Source organism: Sorghum bicolor, chromosome 3 (assembly GCF_000003195.3).
Source record: "Sorghum bicolor cultivar BTx623 chromosome 3, Sorghum_bicolor_NCBIv3, whole genome shotgun sequence".
NCBI lineage: Eukaryota > Viridiplantae > Streptophyta > Magnoliopsida > Poales > Poaceae > Sorghum > Sorghum bicolor.
Window position 1 is genome coordinate 52,304,972 of NC_012872.2, and position 22,334 is coordinate 52,327,305.

At 44.9% G+C, this 22,334-nt stretch overlaps 1 protein-coding gene and 1 pseudogene across 1 annotated transcript; both read right to left on the bottom strand.

Annotated features, from left to right (window-relative positions):
- Positions 9,959-10,513, bottom strand: LOC110433715 (annotated as a pseudogene).
- On the bottom strand, positions 10,609-11,731 carry LOC110433716 (SKP1-like protein 1A). The gene is made up of 2 exons (XM_021456232.1): positions 11,693-11,731; positions 10,609-11,112 (listed from the first exon to the last, which is right to left on the bottom strand). The coding sequence occupies exons 1-2, from the start codon at positions 11,729-11,731 to the stop codon at positions 10,609-10,611; spliced, it is 543 nt and encodes a 180-aa protein (XP_021311907.1).

A 22,334-nucleotide genomic window follows, 5' to 3' on the forward strand; every position in this document is an offset into this window, starting at 1 on the left:
ATTGCCAAATATGTTGGCAAGGGCAGAAATGTGTATCTTAACACTTCCATTTGGGTTCCTAAAATTTTTGTGACTAACATGCAAGGCCCCAAGAAAAATTGGGGACCTAAACCAAGGAACTAAACTTGTTTTGCAGGCATACTCCTCCGGTGGGTCAAGTTGGGTGCTTGACAGCGGCTGTACAAATCATATGACCGGAGAGAAGAGTATGTTCTCAACGTATTCCCCAACTACAAATTCAAAAGAATCTATCATATTTGGTGATAACTCCAAGGGGGAAATTGTCGGTCTTGGTAAGGTTGCTATCACAACAAATTCTTCCATTTCAAATGTCTTGCATGTGGATCCGTTGGGATACAACTTGTTATCAGTTTCACAATTGTGTGAGGCTGGTTACAATTGTCTCTTTACGGAGAAAGGTGTGGAAGTCTTTAAGAGGGAGGATTCCTCTATTGTCTTTACGGGTCGCTTGAAGGGCAAGCTTTACCTAGTTGATTTCAACAAAGGTAAGGCCAAGCTTGAGACTTGTTTAATGGCAAAATCTAGCATGGGCTGGTTATGGCATCGCCGTCTAGCACATGTTGGCATGAGGAACTTGGCCAAACTCCAAAAGGACAACCACATCATTGGACTAACAAATGTTGAATTTGAGAAAGACAGGATATGTGGTGCTTGCCAAGCCGGGAAACAAGTAGGTGTACCACACCCACCAAAGAGTATCATGACGACCACTCAACCATTGGAGTTGATACATATGGACCTCTTTGGACCGGTCGCCTACCTAAGCATCGGGGGTAACAAATATGGATTAGTTATTGTTGATGACTATTCTCGCTTCACTTGGGTATTCTTTGTCTTTGAGAAATCTCAGGTACAAGAGAAAGTAAAGATCTTTGTGAGAAGAGCACAAAGAGAGTTTGGGCTGCCCATCAAGAAAATAAGAAGTGATAATGGCAGCGAGTTCAAAAACACCCAAGTTGAAGAATTTCTTGATGATGAAGGCATCAAGCATGAGTTTTCAACTCCATACACCCCGCAGCAAAATGGCGTGGTAGAGAGGAAGAATAGAACACTCATTGATATGGCAAGAACAATGCTTGATGAGTATAAGACTTCGGACCTATTTTGGTGCGAAGCAATCAACACCGCTTGCCATGCAATCAACCGCCTCTATCTACACAAGAAACTCAAGAAGACTTCATATGAGCTGCTAACCGGTAACAAACCAAAGGTGTCATACTTTAGAGTGTTTGGGTGCAAGTGTTTCATACTCAATAAAAGGCCCAAAACCTCTAAGTTTGCACCTAAAGTTGATGAAGGCATTCTTCTTGGTTATGGATCAAATGAGCATGCCTACCGCATCTACAACAAAACCTCTGGTAGAGTTGAAGTTGCAGTAGATGTCTCATTTGATGAGTCTAACGGCTCTCAAGTAGAGCATATTGATGAAAGTGTTGCAGGAAAGGAGGATCCACCATGTGAGGCAATCAAGCAATTGGCTCTTGGTGACATAAGGCCACAAGAAGAAAAAGCCACTGCTCAGGAGGATCCCCAAGATGCTGCTGACAAGTCTTCCGCTGATGCACTCGATGCAAATGTGTCAGCCACACCTGCTGCTCAGCAACAGGGCGGCAGTGAGGCTGTCCAGGGCGGCAGTGCCGCCCCTCCCTCAGCAGCAGCAACTTCCTCAATACCTCAAGGGCTGGATCTTGCACCAGTTTTTGAGCTTGAAGCTGATGAAGAGTTAGATGAAGAACAAGACGGTGTTGAGCATCCAAGACTACGCCAAACAATTCAAAGAGATCATCCTGCCGACAACATCCTTGGAAGTCTTCGAAAGGGAGTGTTGACACGTTCACATTTAGCAAGTTTCTGTCAACATTTCTCTTTTGTGTCTTCCATTGAACCAGATAAGGTAGAGAAGGCATTGGCGGATGAGGACTGGGTCTTGGCCATGCAAGAAGAGCTCAACAACTTCGAGAGAAACCAAGTGTGGACTCTTGTTGAAAGGCCAAATACCAATGTGATTGGCACCAAATGGGTCTTTCGCAACAAGCAAGATGAGAATGGCGTGGTGACAAGGAACAAGGCAAGACTGGTGGCTCAAGGTTACACTCAAGTAGAGGGCTTGGACTTCGAGGAGACCTTTGCACCGGTGGCAAGGCTTGAAGCAATTCGAATGCTTTTAGCCTTTGCTGCCCATCACGACTTCAAGTTGTTCCAAATGGATGTCAAGAGTGCATTCCTCAATGGCCCTATACAAGAGTTGGTGTATGTTGAGCAGCCACCAGGTTTTGAAGATCCCAAGTTTCCAAACCATGTCTATAAACTCCAAAAGGCGCTCTATGGGCTTAAGCAAGCACCAAGAGCATGGTATGAATGCCTTAAGGATTTCTTGCTCAAGAAAGGCTTTGAAATAGGCAAAGCTGATTCTACTCTCTTCACTCGTAAAATTGGTAATGATATATTTGTGTGCCAAATATATGTCGATGACATAATATTTGGTAGTACTAATCAAGTGTTTTGCGAGGAATTTAGTAGGATCATGACAAAGAGATTTGAGATGTCCATGATGGGTGAGCTGAAGTACTTCCTCGGGTTTCAAATCAAGCAATTGAAGGAAGGGACTTTCATAAGTCAAACCAAGTACACCCTTGATATGCTGAAGAAGTTTGACATGGAGAAAGCGAAGCCTATCAATACTCCCATGCCAACTAATGGACATCTTGATCTTGATAATAAAGGGAAGGCCGTGGACATCAAGGTATACCGCTCCATGATCGGCTCTTTACTTTATCTGTGCGCATCTAGGCCTGATATTATGCTTAGTGTGTGCATGTGTGCTAGATTTCAAGCTAATCCGAAAGAATGTCACTTAGTGGCTGTTAAGAGAATCTTGAGATATTTAGTACACACTCCTAACCTTGGCTTGTGGTATCCTAAGGGCTCCAAGTTCAATCTACTTGGCTATTCAGATTCTGATTATGCCGGTTGCAAAGTAGATAGAAAAAGCACTTCGGGGACATGTCAATTCCTTGGACGGTCCTTAGTGTCTTGGAGTTCTAAAAAGCAAAATTGTGTAGCCCTTTCCACAGCTGAGGCCGAGTATATTGCAGCCGGTGCATGCTGTGCTCAATTACTTTGGATGAGGCAAACCCTTCGTGATTTCGGATGTCAATTCACCAAAATCCCACTTTTGTGTGACAATGAAAGTGCCATAAAACTTGCAAACAACCCTGTAAGTCACTCAAGAACCAAGCACATAGACGTCCGACATCATTTCTTGAGAGACCACGAAGCCAAAGGAGATATCGAAATTCGCCATGTGAGCACCGAAAAGCAACTAGCCGATATCTTCACTAAGCCTCTAGACGAGACAAGGTTTTGTGCTTTACGTAGTGAACTGAATATCTTGGATTCTCGTAACGTGGTTTGAACTCCAGCACACACCTTGTTTGAAAAACTAGTATGCATAGGAGAAAATACTTGAAAAGATTTAATTATGTCTTTCAAAAACTCTTAAAATTTGTCTCAAATATCATGACTATAGCTTGATTGTTTCCTTGTATCTAGTCATGGTGTTTGGGTTGTATGTGTTCATATCTAATGCAATAGAGAAAAGTTATTTTCTCTTAAATCCCTCTGCTGTCAAGGAGGGCGGCAGTGCCGCCCTTAGAGGGCGGCAGTGCCGCCCTAAGCGGTTCAGGCTAAATTGCCTTGGACTGGATCTCTCGGGCCCGCTTCTCTTTTCTTTCTCTGGTCGTGCCCGTGACCTTTCCTTCCCTTCCTCATTGCGCCACAATCCCCCTCTCGGTCTCTCTCTCTCCCTCACGCAAGGTTCCAGGGAACCTCTTCCCTTCAGCCACCTCTCTGCCGTGAGGAAGAAGGAGAAAGGGAGAAGGCCTCCTTGGTCATCTCCAGTGGTGCATTGGGTGTGCTGCTCCCTCTCCAAGGAGGGGCACTCTTCTCTCATCCCCTCAATCCAAGGAAGAAAAACAAGGTGAAACCCTAACCTATCCCGATCCATGCAATGTCTATTTTTGGGCAAAAGTTTCAGTTTCTAGGGGATGGATGATGAACTAGGAAGAGGTTTAGTGAATGGATTTGAATGGATTTGATTTCTCTCGACGTATTGAAAGATGCCCTCCGGCAGTGCCGGAGCTTAAGGTCGGCAGTGCCGGCCTTGGCAACTGCTTCTCTGCAGTTTCAATGCATTGACGGGAAAGTAAATCGATTAAAGTTCATAGATTAAATCTATCCTAGTTCGTTTGTTCATCCTCTTTAAGCTCATGCCCATCTAGACTTAGTCTGCTTATGAACTGTCTTAGAGATTGTATGATGGACAGTGGTGCATATGTGTGTAAGTTGAATAAGAGATGAAGTGTAGAGTAGGGACTGCAGAAACTCTGCAGGGCGGCAGTGCCGCCCTCAGAGGACGGCAGTGCCGCCCTCACCTGACCAGCTTGGTTAGGGGGAGTTCCCACAGTCCATATTCTACACATCTCACTTAATCAATTGACTCTACATATGTTCCACTATATGCTAGATGTACAGTTCCTGATTTGGCTCAATTTTGGCATAGATGGACCGAGGAAAGAGGAAAATAACCACCAAGCAACAAGTTCGCAGAGGCAGGGGCAGAGGCAGCAGCTCTGGAGTATTCTTTGGAGATGATAGAGCAGCAAGGCAGCAGTATATTCAGCAAGAAGAAATGTTGCAGCAGGCTGGTTTCACGATCTCTCCCATAGGCTGTCCTAGCACTCCCTTGCACATTATAGAGTTTGATGACAGCTATATGAGGGACAACACTGATGAGTTTGAACTCAAGGCACCAAATGACACAGTGGATCATCCCTTAATCAATTATGCAGCAAGCTGGAAAGCTGTGGAGGAAGCTAGAGAGATGGATCCCTATGCTCACAGCAAGATAAGTGGTGTTGATTATCGTTTCTGGAATGTTTTTCATTCAAATTTCTATGCCACTGCTATTCTACCAGCTAGAAAGGGAAAGATTTGTGAGATGCATTTCATTGATTTTGATGCTATGCAAGCAAAAGAGGAGCCTGACTTTGATGCTGCAATTAAAGTATGTGATAAGTTTGAGCTGTCCACTCTCATGTCCTTTAAATATGACTGGAATAGAGAGATACTTGCTCAATTTCATGCTACCTACTTCTGGAACAGAGACAATGACGAGGTTCATTGGATGACAGATGGTACACATTATAGGATTGATTTCATTACCTTCTGCAGGATATTGGGTTTTGGAAATGACCATAGAACCTACTCTCGAATTCACAATGAGAGAAGGTTTGAGCCACATGAGGTGAGTTTTATGTGGGAGGATCCAACCCAAGTGAACAACAGGAGGACTGGGTTGAAGAGTTTCTATTATGTGATGAACAACCTTATCAAAATGACACTCAACCCAAAAGACAATGCCACTGATCTCAATGGTCATATTACTAATGTGCTGTCCAGATTTCCAGAAGGGGATAAATTTAATATTCCAAGGTTCATATGGGTAGAGCTGGCATATGCTATGGATGATGGGAGGAGGTCACTTCCTTATGCTCCTTATCTGATGTTTATGATTGAGAGAGTGACTGGAGTTAGATATCCTAAGGATTGTAGCCACACGGTGTATAACATCAAGAAAACCAAAGGTGGTAAAACAGCCCCACCTCCTGCAGTAGAGAGCTCATACCATAGTGAGGGAGGCCACAGTGTGCCACAGAGGAGAGATGGAAGGAAGAAGAAGCGCTTTCAGAAGTTGGCAGAATGGGTGAAGGCTATTTTTGGCACTTGCTCTTACATGGCACAAAATCAGTATAATGACAGGATGGAGAGCAGGCATGCAATAAATGCAGCTAGAGAGGTTCAGGGTCTACCTCCTCTTCCACCCGTGGCTCCACCTCCTCAGTTTCCAGATCTTCCTCACCTGTCTGACACGGAGTCTGGTGAAGATCATGGCAGCTATGATGAGCACCAGGGATATGATGATGATCCAGATCTTCAGGAGACACTAGGCAGTGTCTATCGGCAGTTCAGGGATGATGCTAGACAGCGGCGGGCTAGCACTTCAGCGGCTGCTCCTCGACGTTCCACGCGTGCCTCTCGCTTCACAGCTACTACTCATAGGGCTGGTCGTGCTGTGGTTTCCAGTGACGATGATGACGATGATGAGTGAGTTGTTCTCCCTTCTTTCTCTCTTCTTTTTTCTTTTTGGTACTTGATGCCAAAGGGGGAGAAAATTAGAGAAATTAGAGGGGTCAATTCTTTTCGACTGGACTTCGTTACTGCAGCTGCAAATCTTCATGTTCAGATCCGATGAGAGTGTTAGTTGTTAGTTTGTGAGCATGAGTGCTTCTTCAAAAACTATTTTTAAGTTGTAATAATGCTACTTACTTGTCTCTATTTGCTTCGGATGTGAACATGTACTTGTGAACTGCTTGTCAATCTTAATTATTAGTTTAAATTCTGTTGGTTAACCTGCTTGTGTGGTGTAATGCTTTTCTGAAATTTCTGTCAGCTTGCTGGTGTAGCAAGGGCGGCAGTGGCGCCCTACCAGGGCGGCAGTGAGGCCCTCTACTACAGCAGCATGCTGTCCTGCTTGTATAAACTGTCATATGCATACACGGTTATTTTGTGACACAGTTTGTTGCACCCCACAGAGGTCATGGACATAGGGGGAGGTCCTCCATCACTTGCTAAATGTATGAAGCTTGAATTTTATGTCAAGTTTGAGTATTCAAAACTCCAATCATACATTTAGGGGGAGCTCCTATGCCCATGACCATTTAAATCTCAGTTATGATTATTATCTTTTGTAAGCTCTAATTTGGTTGTCATCAATCACCAAAAAGGGGGAGATTGTAAGTGCAATCAAGCCTATTGTGGGTTTTGGCGTTGATGACCACCGAATTAGGGAACTAATGAGTTTTGCTGAGATGACAAGCAGGGAATATAACAAAGAGGTTGTTGAATATCATGGAGGATCCCCCATTTCTAAAGGATGGCTTTCCTAGCTCCAAAGGAGGTTTAATTCATTTTCGGTTTGAATTTGAGTATAGGAAAAGCCGTACTATAAAGAGGGACTCCAAGGTTGTGGATCAAATTGTGAACCAAAGGCTCAAAAGCTCATCAACATCCTCAGACCCAAGCCTAGCCAGCATATCTTTCTCTCTACACTTTTGTGTTTTCAGGCTGGTTCAGGCAAGGGCGGCACTGCCGCCCTCTAAGGGCGGCACTGCCGCCCTACCCTGTGACAGTTGGAGAGCTGGGTATAAATACCCTTCCAGACCGTCTCAAACGGTAACCTGCTCTTCTTCCTCGCTCCCAACCGTTGCAAACAGACCAGAGCTCACTTCTCTCTCCCTCCATTGTTGCTCCTCAAACCCCCAAGCCAATCCTTGATTCCAACCATCAAAACTTGAGGGAAAAGGCAGCAAACTTCGATTGGAGAGCAGATCCATTGATTCCCAGTGTCAAAAAGAGCTTTTGGTTCACGTTTGGCCGGCAGCCTTGAGTTTGTTACTCTTGGAGCTTGCTCCTAGCCGGCTAGGCGTCGCCCTAGAGCTTGCCAACTTGTGTGGCAGCCAAGGGAAGGTTTGTAAGGTTACCCTTGCAGCTAATACATTCTTTACTCTTTGCAAGGGGTAAAATCCTTGCTTTGAGAACGAGGAGAAGGTAAGCCTGTGTGGCTAAGCCGGTCCTAGTGTGGGCACCTCAACAACGTGGAGTAGGCCAAGCCTTGTTGTGGCAACAGCTGAACCACGGTAAAAATCGTGTGTCTTGTGTGCTTTCACTTGTGTATGAGTTTGTGTTAGGATTTGAGGCCGATCTACTTGGTGGGGAGGCTCCAGCACATTCTAGCCACGTACCTGTGCTCTAACATCTTGCAGGAAGCTTGGAAATTTAGTTGATCTAAATTTCCCTGGGTAAACTTTGAATCAATTCAATTAAGCTTCTGTCTGTTTTTCTGTTGAGGCCGTCAGTGCCGCCCTGGGAGGGCCTCACTGCCGCCCTTGCCTGTGTGACTGATAAACTTTGCTGAAAAAGTTTGAACAGGCCTATTCACCCCCCCCTCTAGGCTACTTCCTGTACATCCAGAGGTCCTACAAAGACAGGATGTGAATAGGGATGCTAGCTGAACAAGTCTTAATAAACATTGCCCTAGAAGCTAAGGACAATAACATACCCCTCTACCCCGCAATCTTATCCACTAGAGGCTGGATATCCTCCCTAAAAGCTTTGCATAGTGAAGAGGAACACCCACATATTTCATAGGAATGCTTCCCACTCGATAGTCGAATAAATGGAAAACCTCATGAACACAATCTAGATCTAAATTCATAGGAACAAACTCACTTTTATGAAAATTAATTCTCATCCCAAAGAGTTGTTCATACCACATCAAAGAGTTAGCACTAGAAAATAGGATGGTATCTTCTGCATAATAGCCACATAGTAGCTAAGCCTCCAATTGCTGCATCTATGCCCTTAGCTATTTTCCGCCACAAATGACTCTTGCTCCTCAAGTCCACGGCTAGGTCTCCACCATCCTCAAGACCACTACCACTTCCATGTGAGGGACATCACTGTGCTACCACTCACTTCCACACCGCGATGTCAAGCAAAGAGTAGCCACACCACAACTATGCAAAAACCATGCCCATATCACGTGCTCAATACTGCCCTCCACCACCACAACACCATACCATCATAGACGACACACAATACCAGCACTAAATCCTTGCCTTGGACCTAGTGACCCACCAACCATGTCACACCACCCAACAGATTTGGCTTCGCCATGCTTCCAAATGAAGTCTCCGTGCATCCTCATTCCTTTGCACTGTACACCTCCACAACGCACCATGTCACAACACATGCCACCACTGTGTCCCCGCACATACCACCTCGTGTGTGGTAGCTGCACCTGCTTGAAGGTGGTTGATCCCACCATGTCGATGCTTATGCCGTCAGATGGACAACCACAAGGGAAAACTCTCGTCGAGATAGAAGATTCTGACACGAGAGGCATTATAAAGGAGGGGAGCATCAAGGAAGCAACACGGCCATGCCGCTGCTACACACCCATAGAGCACAACTACTTCCGCCACATGCAGATCTGGTCTGGGTAGATATCATGGAAATCCACTCGTCGCACAACTACAACACCGGGAACAGCTGTAGGGGAGCCGCCGCTGCCGTTTTTGTTATCGTTGTTAGGGCCAGGTGGACACCAAAACAAGACAGGAGAGAAGAGGACGGTGGCACGAGGGTGCTCTGCCTGAGTTGCCCAAGGAGGATAATCCAGGGGACGAGAAAAATGCAAGGGCCAAGGCGTCCTATTCTAGCTTAATTCTAGTAAAAATTGACTTGAATAAGTTTTATGTTACTATTACTATTAGAATATCAGGTCATCCTTAAAATTGACTCAAATAAGTTTTATGTTATTATTAGAACATCAGGATCAACCTTGCGCCTTATGGTGTGGTTAATTCTTAGTTACACTGCTTAACTTTGTGCCAAATTTTTATGAAGGGCCCCTTGCAAACCAAAGGAAAAGTGTGAGGAAAGAAAGAGCATATGCTAGGAACCGATCCCTTACCTCCTATATGCATTTGTAGGACTGATATAACTTCAATCTAAACGTTCTAAATTCAATCAAAACATAATTTCTAAACACTGATGGCAATTTTTTGTTCGGTTCTGAAAAGTCAAATCGATGAATTGTATAAGGAGTTTTTATTGAAATTTTGAATCCTGCCGTCAATCATGGACTCACACACCATGTATTTATAATTTCTAGTAAATATACAGTATTAGCTAAGTGCAACTTCAGCCCAAGCCCCTACTAGGTCCCTATTCTAAATCTAGGGATTTAAGCAAAAAAAAATTCACTCCAATGGGACTTCTATTTGAGCTCCCATTTTAAGAGCACTCCTAAATTTTAGTTTTGAGTCCCTAGCAATAGGATCTTCTCCAACATCCAGCAACAGCGGTGCACCTTGACAGCGACAGGTGAGCTGTCCATGAGCCTGGCGAGGTACAGGTGCTAGAGCCGCCGCGGCCCACCACGATCGCCTCGTCGAAGCCGCCGGCCAGCACCTCACCTGCTGCTGCGCCTCTTTCTTGACGGCTGCTATTAATGACGCTTGCTGCTGCTGCTGCTTGGGCTTGGCCGCCGCCGCCGCTGGCTGTGGCTGACGATGACGAGGCGCTGCTGGAGCTCGCGCCTTCGGGTCGGCGTTGACAGAGAGACGGTGGAGGGCGGCTAGGCAGTGGCGGATAAGAAGGAAGGCGATGGCGCCGGAGGCTAGCAGGAGGACGGCTCAACAGCATGAAAATTTTAGGTGTTGGGCTAGAGTTATAATAAATTTTGGATCCTTATTTTTTTTCAGATCAGCATGCAAATGGAAAAAGTAGGGGCCTAATTTGCATGCTGGGCTGGAGTTGCTCTAATAACTGCAGATAAACGAGCTACTCCACTCAGTTTAACATCCATCCAGTCCAAAAGACATAAAACCACTACGGCCATATATATTTAGTAATATAAGTAGATAGACTAACTAGCACTAATAGCATTATTGTAGAGCGCGATCACTCGAAGGCCCACTGGTTCTCCCTACGGATCTCATCCTCCTCCTCTTTGGTGAAGTCGTTCTTGATGTTGAATGTCTCGCGGATCTCCTCCGGAGTCTTGCCCTTCATCATGTCAGCCACCGTCTGGCAGGTCAGGTCCAGCAAACCCTTGATGTTGAGATAGTTGGCAGCCAGGATGAGGTCGAAGAGCGTAGCCTGGTCGACCTTGACGAACTCCGCGTCCCAGGACTTGAGGTCCTCGCCGTCCCCGGAGGCGGCGGTGGTGTCCGCGGCGGCGGCGTGGACGTGCTTGTTGCAGTACTCGATGACCTTGGCGAGAATCTTGGAACTGACGTTGGGCAGCGGGATGCCGTTGTCGGCGCAGTCGTCCTCGATCATGTGGCGGATGGTCTGCGACCCCATCGCCACCGCCTCCTCCACCTCGAACTCCTCCAAGTCGGAGCTCCTCAACGTAATCATCTTCGTCTTCTCTGCCTCGGAAGCCCTGTTCCAAATAGCGCGCTATAGCGGACGCTATAGCGCTATTTAGCGTTTCTGGAAGAGGACCGCTAAGCTATGGAGATTTTAACGCTAAATGATTGTTGCCGCTATTAGCAGCTAATAGCGCGCTAATTTCGCTAAATTGGGTTAGTTTAGCGCCGCTATTTGGCCTTAGGATTCATTTTCATCGGCCCAAATAACTTGGAGGCCCAAATAGCAGGGATATGCCCCTATGTGATGTATGTTATTATTGATGTATCATGTGTGAACTACGAACTTTGATGTAATATGTTAGTAACCCTTTGAAATATCTATCACTATTGGTATTCATAATGTTTTCATCTTTATTATGTGTAAAATTACATGATATTTGACATATTTTTTGCTCAACCGCTAAATGGCTTAGCCCGCTATTAGCGCGATATAGCTTTTCTTATCCTTTTAGAGAGGCTACCGCTAAGAGGCTTAGCACGCTATTTAAAACACTGCTCGGAAGACGCCATCGATCGATCGATCGAAAGCTGATGCTGATGCGACGAAACGAAACCCTAGCTAGCTAGCTGCGGCGCGCGGCGGGATGATTGATGATGATGAGGAAAACGAGTCGACGGGAGGCCGTGGCTTGTTTCCCTGCCCTCATGGCCTCTCCTTGCTTATAAAGCCCAGGAGCCGTCCGATGCTACAACTCCCATATCCAAGCGGATCAGGACTCCTATTCCTTCTCCTTTACTATACAACCCAACCCAGTATTTAGTTTGACGGCACCACCAAATTAACAAAGGTGGTTAATTACAAAGCAGAACTAGGCACTACCGAAGAGCCAGCCTTTGCCGTGTACCGGGCTATTTGCCGTGAGCAACACACGGCAAAGGCCAAATTTGCTGTATGTTTAGCTCACGCACACGGTAAACCCCAAACACCCGGTATACTTGGCCTTTGCCGTGAGTTGCGCACGGCAAACACCAAGCTCACGATGAATTCAAATCTTTACCATGAGTAACACACGGCAAAAACATAGCACACGACAAAAGCTAATCTATGCTAACGCCCGCTCCTAGCCATCAACGTTTGCCGTGTACGGCCGTTAGGCACACGGCAAACACAAACTTTGTCGTATGCCAGAGGTGTGGCACACGACAAATAATTTGTCTTTTTTCAGATTTTATCTTTCAATTTTTTTCTCTACACACTCACCATTTATAACTCCATACTCAAATTTCATAAAATTTAAAACATGTTTGTTATATTTTTACAATTAAAAGCATTTATTTTTATTTTTCCGGATGCAGTCATATTTAAACTACGAGTCAGTGAAATAGTTGGAAAAAATATCAGAAAAATGATATTCATGTTACCCAACCCTGTCTGAGAACACACATTCAAAATAAAATGACTTTCGAATGCTATGGTTAGGAGACATGATGCCGAACATGCGTTGGTACTTTTAGAAATTCTAATAAATGCTATTTTATTCCGTAAATTGTGAAACTTGTACATATATCATGTTATCATACATAGAGGCTACAGAAAAAGTTTGAAAAGATTTCGAACAAGTTATCACGTATGATGTGTAGAAACCAGACAATCTCCACAGAAGTTTCACTTATGAGTGAAGGAGCATGAGTTGGAGTACATTCGACTTTCATATTTGAGTTTGATTTCAAAACTTTTTCTATAGGCACTACACCACATAGGTTGTGTCGTGTGCAAATTTGGGAATTTTTTGGAATCGTTTGCTCTTTTCTAATTATTTTCAGCATTTATTGATTTTGAAACGCGAAAATTTGAATTAAAGAAATAAACACATGAAATAATGGTGTAGTATGTTTGTAAACATGGAATATACATTGTGAAGTTCATTTGACAAAGAAATTATAAAAAATTTTGATTTATTAAGTTAATATATTTTTAAAGAAAAAATTATAGGATTGATACATAAAATGTTGTTAAGTGTTTGCCGTATGCCACTTGCAGCAGCACACGACAAAGAGTTTTTAAAAAGAAAAAAAATGGAAACAAAAAAAGTAGAAAATGTTCGCCGTGTGCCATATCACACGGCAAAGAGACGATGTTTATCGTGTGCCCTTGATCCAGCACATGGCAAACCCCCCTCAGGCCAAAAAAAAGGGTGGCCGCGCGCCCAACTCCTCTCTCTCTCAACTTCTCTACCCGAGCCCCCGCCCCCCGCCACCAGCCGCGCCCACCGCCGCCGCCCACGCCCCCTGCCCCCGTCCTCGCCCGCGGCCCCCGCGCCCCCTGTCCCTGCACGCCGCCGCCCGCGCCCCCTGCCCCCCGCGCTCCCCGTCCCCGCCCAAGCCCCCGCGCCCCCGCCCGAGCTCCCCGCCCCGGCCTACGCCAACCGCCCCTGTCCGCCCCTTGCCCCCGTTCCTGCCCACCGCTGCGGTCCTCCCCGCCCCGGCCCGTGCCCGCCGGCACCCACCGCCGCCACGCCTCCCTCCACGAGGAGCCGGCCGGCGCTAGCCCCGGCCCGAGCTCCCCCGACCTGAGCTCCCCCGGCCCCGTCCCACCTTCGGCCCTGCAGATAGAAGAAGAGGAAGAAGAAGAAGAAGAGGAAGAAGAAGAAGAAGAAGAAGAAGAAGAAGAAGAAGAAGAAGAAGAAGAAGAAGAAGAAGAAGAAGAAGAAGAAGAAGAAGGTGCCAAGCCGACGTTCCGTCAATCCTCGCTGCTGCGGTGATCCCTTTCTCTGTCGCTGATCCTCGCTTCGTCGCCGCCAAGGTAAGCCCTACCTTCTAGTGTTAGTAGTATTTGTAGTTGTAGTAGATAGTAGTTGTTAGTAGTAGAGTAGTTGTAGTTAAGTAGTTGTTAGTAGTAGTGCTAGTAGTAGTTGTAGGGTTAGTAGTAACTGTCCTTGTAGTACTTGAATTGTTTCATCTGCATGGCTAGTAGTAGTAGTAATCGCTATGGTTGTCCGGCCATCGTGCCGTTGTGTTAGCTAGCCATCGTGCCGTTGTGTTTGTCGGTCATCGTGTCACTGTTCTGTTGCAAGTTTTGGAAACCTTCTTGTGTAGGGGAAATGTTGCCGAAATTTTCATTTGACACTATTATTTTTGCAGAAGAACGTTAGGGTGTGGGATCAGAGGCGTTCCTCAGAGCTATGGGTCTGCCTCCACCTCCACCCAAGGTATAATCGCGCATTGTATTTGTGTCGTAGTTTACGTAACCGAGTTAGGCGTCTCCCGTTCTAAGGAGCACCTGCTCCAGCTTGAAAGCTTATCCATAGAGCTCTGCTTATGGTACTTAGCAGTGACTGAGGATATTGAACGGCTTACAATCTCATTTGCCAACACCGATATAACACTATCCATAGCCGCCTATATCCTGATAAGAAGGCAATGAAGAGAGCAAAACCGGGTACGGGTAGTAGTAGTTTGTCACGGTACGTGCTGTCAGCAAGCCCAAGCCAAGAGCCCAAGATTAGCGGCAAGGATCAGGAAGGGAAGGAGAACTTGTCTTGGTGGTTGTTGGCTTGGTGGCGAGCTGCGGCTCGAGACCATCAGCCACCGCTGATTCCACCGCACTCTGTATCGAATTCGTATTCCTTCTAAATCTAAACTAGAGATTCCTCGTAGCATCCGGTGGTGTTACATAGTTGAGCTGGTATGTTTGATATTGTTTCTATGTGACTATATATATTTATATGATTGTAACTGTGAGTGGTTGTAGTTAAAACAAGAGCCCAGCTCATGGCTAGAAAAAACCCAACATTCGATAACACTTTATTGAGGAAGCATTGTATTTCTTGATTCAACAAAGTGCAAATGACTATGACTATGACTAATTGAAGGCACATTCTGTGATCTCTCTCACAAAAGCAGCCATTGAACTATTTATATTCTAGTTCATGTATTTCGGTGTTGAAGATTAGCGCCGCACCACAAGAGATCATTGAATTAGTTGATTCAACAGTAGTGCAATGACTGTGACTGATAGACATTATCTTTAAACAAACATTCCTTGATCCTTCTCATCAAAGTGTGCATAAAATACACGATTCTGTTATTTGCATGTGAGGTTCAAGGACCAGTCCGAACAAGTTGATTATGCTTTGATTTGATATGGACTACATTCAATTGGAGCTGCACAAGCAACAGTATTTCAAACAAGTACTAACTGTGTGCAAGGCTTGAAAGGTTGTGATCAATGCGTGGATAAACTGTATATTGAGCATGACCATATTCTTGTTTAAACTTTTCAATGAACTCACCTGATAGATGATGATATTATTTGCCAGCTGCGACGTAACTCCAGAAGAAGTTATGTTGACACCTAATATCCTTCCTTATTTTGGTCACTTCTTTATCGTAGTGCTGAAGGTCAACAAGTTCCATGACTCCCAGTAGCTATAAAGCTAAAGGATTAATGATTTGGGCCAGAGGACCCAGGACAACAACAAGATCAACACGAAGAGATCAGTCAACTCTCAAAAAGTTGATAAGAAGACCGGATCGACATACTTAAATACCTGTCTCTTCTTTTTTTGATGGTATACCTGTCTCTTCTTCGTCTAAGTTATGAAATTCTTCACCTTGCTTCATTGATTCAACAGTACTTCTGCCTTATCAGGGGTGGCAACAATGCTCAGTGGAGAACAAGAGGGGCACTGGAATTTTTTGGTCCATGGCTTGTGTAGAATGATTGCAGATTTATACTTTTTGTAGGGTGTATGTGTGGTCAAGGAACCTAACCCCAAACATTCTGGTCCCAATATGCAGCACCTTTATATCTAAAAATTGTAGATCTGGATTTATTCAACATAATAAATATGAGAAATCTTAGGGAAAACAAACATAATAAACTTGATTCTTTGATACAAATTAATCAAGAAAAACAAACATACCACGACTCCCTAGAACAAAATAAAAACCGAACATTGGCTTACACAACATGAGAATTTTAACATCACATGACAGAAGATGGCCGGATGAGCACACTCATCTGGAACACAAGATAATTTTAAACATGGGGATTTAAAATCCTAAGCAATGAAAAAATTGCACGAGAAGACTGTTTTTATTTTCTAGTGGTGATCAAGATGAACAATTACGGATACTACATTCCATGCACTTCATAAAAAATTACATTAGGTACATATAGCTTCATCAGATAATGTTCTCTGGACTCTGGATTGTATCTGGTGGATGCATGGAGACATGAAACAGTAATATATACAATGACCAGATTAATATTACCCAAAGGGACTGATGAAAAATCATCTGACCACTCAAATGGTAAACATCAAGTTTTATTTGGATGCCTTATGTGAGAGTTAGTATTAACATGAAGTGAGATAAGATTGACAAGAACATTTGTTTACATGCCTTTTGATTCAGACATAGTATAGTAGATGTACGTGGGTTCAATTCAACTATAAACAATTAATTAATCAAAATCTTCACAAAGTTATCTCCATTGCTATATTTGACAGAGCAGGGAATAAACTCGATTTAAATCTTCACCCACAAAGCACAGAAAGTTACATGTAATTGAGAATAATTGGAAATGTGTTTTTACCGTAAAAAATTGTATCTAGGTCTTCGTCCACAAAGCACAGCAAGTTACAAGTTGAATGAATTCAGATCTAGGTCTTTTATTAATAAATACATCTAAGGAACCAGGAATCTGTGAAGCGAAGCATATGGGCAAATGTTTATCAGTAGTGGCAACCGTTGCCCTAGAGAATTGTTTGCTTTGATCAAAGCTCTTCTACATCTTTGGACATCCACATTTCCAGTGGAGAGCAGCAAGGGCACTGGAAACCTTTTGGTCATGACTTGTGTAAACTGTAGAAGGGCTGCAGATCTGTTGGGTGTTTGTGTGGTCAAGGCGTCAAGCAACACAACCCCAAACAGTCTGATATATATCCAAACAGAAATGAAAGCAACATATATGCATCATCTTCAAATAAACTGTAGATCTGGAATTGTTAAATATAGTATCAGATATAAAACAAACAAGCAACTGGATATTCTTGATGAAAATTAATTAGGAAAAGCAAACATGACATGACTCCCTAAGATAAATATGCAGACGCATAGAACAAAATAGAGCCAAACATTGGCTCTCACACAACAAGATAGCCTAGAGCGCGCTGTGGGACTTAGGAATCCCGGCGTCTATATCTAGTACTTGAAAGTAGGCAGGAACCATCTGCCGGGCTTGTGCCCCATCCAGACGCCAGGGAGCTTCCTGACGACAGTGGCAACGCACCCGATCATATCCCACTTACACAAGAAGTACTCAAAAGGGTTGCCTCCACTAGCAGCACCACCATCATCTCCCACTGCCACCTCCTGGCGCTGCCAGCTGAAGAAGTAGATGAAATTCTTCCTTACCCCGACAAAATGGTCGCTCTCTGGGAGCACGTAGCAGCTGTCGCCCTGGCTCTGGAAGATGATCTTGTCATGCAGCTCCGGTGCATCAGCCCAGTCGATCGCCTCCCCGTCGGCAGCAAGCGTGTTGCGCAGCTCAAAGGACAGACGTGGGAGTGGGTCACCTGGCCTTACCGGCCGTGGTCGTCCCTCTGGTACATCACCAGCAATTTCCGGCTGTTCCAGCCGGACAAGGACGCGCACATGTCCCTCATGCTCGATCACGTATTTGCCCTGCATTCCTGGGAGCCATCCATCTCCCATGTCGCGGCGGTGGTCATAACCATTTGCGGCGGCGGCGGCTGCTTCTTCGCCCTCTACAACTTGCGGGCCATGGGTGAGCAAACGGCCCCTGAGTTGCGGCATGCGCATCCAAAATGCCTCTGACGAAGGCATTGTGGCCCAACCGGCGGTGTCGCCATGGCGCCATAGAGCGACCTTGCTAGGTGCCTCCTGGGTCGTCGTCGGCCGGTTGTAGAGCACGACGACGACTTGGTTCTCGCCCGTCATGTCTGGGTCCGTGGCGAAGCCATAGGTGAACCTTCCATGGAAATGCTCCGGCAGACGCGGTAGCTCGGTGTTCTCCCCGGTCAGCGGGTTCACAAGCAAGGCCGACAGATCGTCGTCCTTATCAATCCCGATGAGGAGACCAGCGCCGTACCCAGCCACCCTTCTGCCCTTGAATTCCGCGATGTGGATCAGGTAGTAGTACCCAGAGACCAGCGAGTGGAAGAGGACATTGCCTGAGTCGTCATTCTCGTCGCTCTCCACGATCCATGGCTGCAAGCGCTGGTGCATGTCGTGGAGAACATGGTCACGCCAGAAACTGAACGAAACCATGCATCCTTGGGGGTCAGCGAGGTGTGGAAACTAACGAAATCCTGAGGGTCGTCTGAGATACGCACCTGAGGGCGTCCGCCGGGATGAGATCCATGGTGCCCGCTCCACGGGCTTGGCCAACTAGCTAGGGATTAGAAATGAAGCACACTAGCATATATGGGGATGTAGGCTGAGTGTTGTGAGCTCAAGGAGACCATTGGCCCTGTTTAGATCCATTAACTGCTAATAATTAGCTAGCTAATAATTCATAGCTAATACTAGCTAGCTAGCTAGCTAACTATTAATTAGCTGGTTTGTTCCTAGTGAGATAGTTGTTAGCTGGGTCTTAGTTAATAATTAGCTGGACACATTTGGGTCCAAAGAAGCTAATTATTAGTGCCTAACTATTAACTGCTTGGATCCAAATAGAAGCTAATTATTAGTTTTGTAAGGACACTCACAATGCAAGACTCTATCAAGAGTCCAAGACAATTAATTACATAGTATTTATAGTATTTTGCTGATGTGGCAGCTTATTTATTGAAGAAAGAGGTAGAAACAGTAAGACTCCAAGTCTTATTTATACTCTAAGTCCACATTGTTTGATGTAATAAATAACTTTAAACTCTATGATAGAGTCTGCATTGTGAGTGCCCTAAGCCAAAGAGATACAAAACCATGGTTTAGAAATAAAGATGTCATGAGTGGAGTTTTTGAAACTCCAAAAATTACTATAGTTTTAATAAAACCATGGTTTTAGAAACTACAAAGTTTATGGTATCCAAACACCCAATAGCCTTTAAAAACCAAAGTATTTTAAAAAAATCATGGTATTTCTCTAATGCTTTAAAAATACTTTATATTCAAACAAGCCTAATTGCTAAGCAAGGTATGTGCTCATCTTATAGCTGGAGGAAGTGAATTTTGTAACGTTGCCAACCTACTCAATAAATTCATGTGTGATCTCCTAGATTTACAATAAATTCATGTCTGATCTCCTAGATTTGGAGAACTCTACATCCCTAATCATCATGTCCATAATTTTTTGGATTATAAGTTAGGGCAATCCCAAAGGCAATCATGATCCCACCATCAACCTAAGTCGTCTCGCCAGTGGTATAGGTCTGCTATGTCGGTGGACATCCCGGGCGCGACGTCCATGCCCTGACATCGGCTCCGAGCCAGCGGTGGCCACTACAAATTGGCGGTTAGCCATTACTGGTGCTGCCAACCACCAATTTCCTGCTTGGGGTAAGCGCCGCTTAGGACCCAAGTTGCAGAATCATTTTTTTGTGCATGATGCATATTCCTACGCGCGGCACATCTATTGTTTCCCTCTCCACTTTATGAGCTATGACTATGATTGGGAGAGGTGGATCGGAGGTCTAGGAGGACAATGTTGCTAATGTTCTAAATAACCTGAACCTAAGGAAGGAGATGTAGCTAAATTCAGTGATGACGAAGATGATGGTGGATCAGCCACGGTGGAGTGGGCTCTCATCGACAAGGTGTTCTTATCGGCAACACTACATGTCACCATGATCCATCGTGCAATGAAATCGGCATGGGGAACCCTTTTGGCCTAAAGATCAAGTCGATTGGAGAGGGGGAAGACCTCTTCGTGGCGGAATTTGGTTTCAAACAAGATATGGAGTGGGTGCTTGGTGACTCGCCGTGGATGGTGGGTAAACATGCTTTGATCCTTTAGCCCTATGATGAACGTCTCAAATCATCGAAGATCAGGTTTGACCACATGTAAATCTAGGTGAGTATCTTAGACCTCCCTTTGGGCTAGATGAACCGACATTGAGGAAACAAGCTATGGGTTTAGTTGGATCTATGAAGAGCCTGGATGTGGACAAGGATGGGAAAGCTAGTGGCCCCTTTCTTCGAGCTTAGGTGGCCATTGGTGTTGCAAAACCAGTACGATGAGCAGTGTTAGCAAAAAGGAATGTGAAACCAGAGTGGTTTGATATTTAGTATGAAAAACTCCACTTCTACTATCTAGCTTGCAGCATCATGGGACATTTAGAACTGGAGTGTGACAAACCAACCATTTGCAATGCATTGGGGAAGTTACCATATGATATAAAACTTTGTGCTCTTAAGGTGAGGAAGAAGATGCTCCAAAGCTTCCTAGAGCCATAAGAGTCCTTTGGTAGTGGAGCGTCATCTAGCCCAAACCACTCTCATGGGTCAATGACAAGATAAGAGGATCGGTGCTCTGCTACCTACAGAAGTAACTCAACACATGACGATGGAGACGAATTTACTAGACCATTAAAGGAGGCGTCTCCTAGTATTGGTGGAGGAGCCCCACCAGGATCAAACACAAGTCACCAACTATTTTAGGCAAAGGGTGATGGTCCAAGACTCAGGTGAGGAAGAGGAAATCAAAGGGTTCTCGACCTAGCTTGTCCATGACAACGGACCTCAACTTGACAGCGATTGATACCTCGGCGCTGGTCTCGATAGGATTAGTCAATGAGTAACTCAGCTGGCTCAACATGCTGGTGGGGGTGGTGCTTCTGCTTCAAAGAACTATCCAAGAAGCAAAAAGGATTCAAGAATCAAAATGATGTAAGATCGAGGTAGCTATGGACGACAACCCTCACCAAACATGATGAAAATCATGAGTATGAAATGCCAGGGCCTAGGGTAGCCCAAGGCAGTTCAAGAGGTTTGTACCTTTATACAACTACATCATCGGTTTGGTGTTTCTTTCTAAGACACGATTGTTTCATGACAATGTGGATGGTTTGAAAGAGGGCTTAGCTTTCCCTTTGGACTAGGAGTGGGAAGCTATGGTAGGGGGGAGGACTCGCTCTCGTTTGGGCAAATGAGGTATGTGTGAAGCTTCAAAGCTATGATAAGCTTCACACTGATGTGGTTGTGGTTGTGGTTGATCCAAATTCCAGTGCACAATAGTGGCCTTTGGCCGGTTTCTATGGTGAAACAAGGAGGGAATGGAGGCACTAGAGTTGGGGACTCCTAAATGTTTAGAGTAGTGCATCGTACATTTGAATTGGGGGCTTCAATGAAATCCTGGACGCATAAAAGTAGATTGGGGGAGTCACACGGGCTGAGAGCCAAATGAATGGCTTTTGATATGTTGGTGTGTGTTTTTTTTCTAATCTTGGCTTCATCAATTTACCATACACCTAGGATAATCGCTAGTACGATGATCATAAGATCAAGGTCAGACTAGACAAAGCCTTAGTGGATGCTAATTTTACTAATTTGTTTAGAGATATTAAAGTGTGGTATTTATAAACAACGGAGTCTCATCACTAGTACTTAATGATAGAGTGTTGCCGAAAGAGTAATACAGGCAAACAAAAAAGGAGTTTCAAGTATGAGAATATGTTGCACTAGGATCCAACACACAGGAGACTAGTTCAAGAGTCATGGGGAGACACCAAGGTGGTTCAGGACATGTGCTAGCTGTAGACCACATTAGGGAGAATGCAATCCTCTTTCTAGGACTGGGAGCGTACCATTTTTGGCTTGGTCGAACAAGATTTGGTGAGATTGCGTAGAGATCAAGAGGAGGAGAGGAGGCAGTCCATTCATATAGGACCATCCCGACGTGAAAGACAGCTTATGACCAGTATTGCTGAGTTGCCTGCTAGAGAAGAAATAATGGAAAAGTAGAGATCGAGGATCACCTGGCTCAAGGAGGGCGATCAGAATACAAAGTTGTTTTAGGAGAGCTTTTCATGGCCCAGCTGGAGGCGACCATTGAGGAGGTCTTGGCCTAGGTGATAGTTGAGATGAATTAGTCTCTGAACTTATTATACACGTCCTAGGAGATCGAACGAGCCATGTCCATGATGGGGGCTAACAAGGCACCAGGGCTAGATGGGTTTACAGTTGGCTTCTTTTAGACTCACTAGGCGGTTATTCGACCAAGTATTACAAATGCAGTCTTAAACTTCCTGAATGGTGGCCATATACATGAAGGAGTCAATCAAACAATGATAGTGCTCATTCCAAAGATCAAGTACCTGCAAGATCTCAAGAGTTTCAGACCTA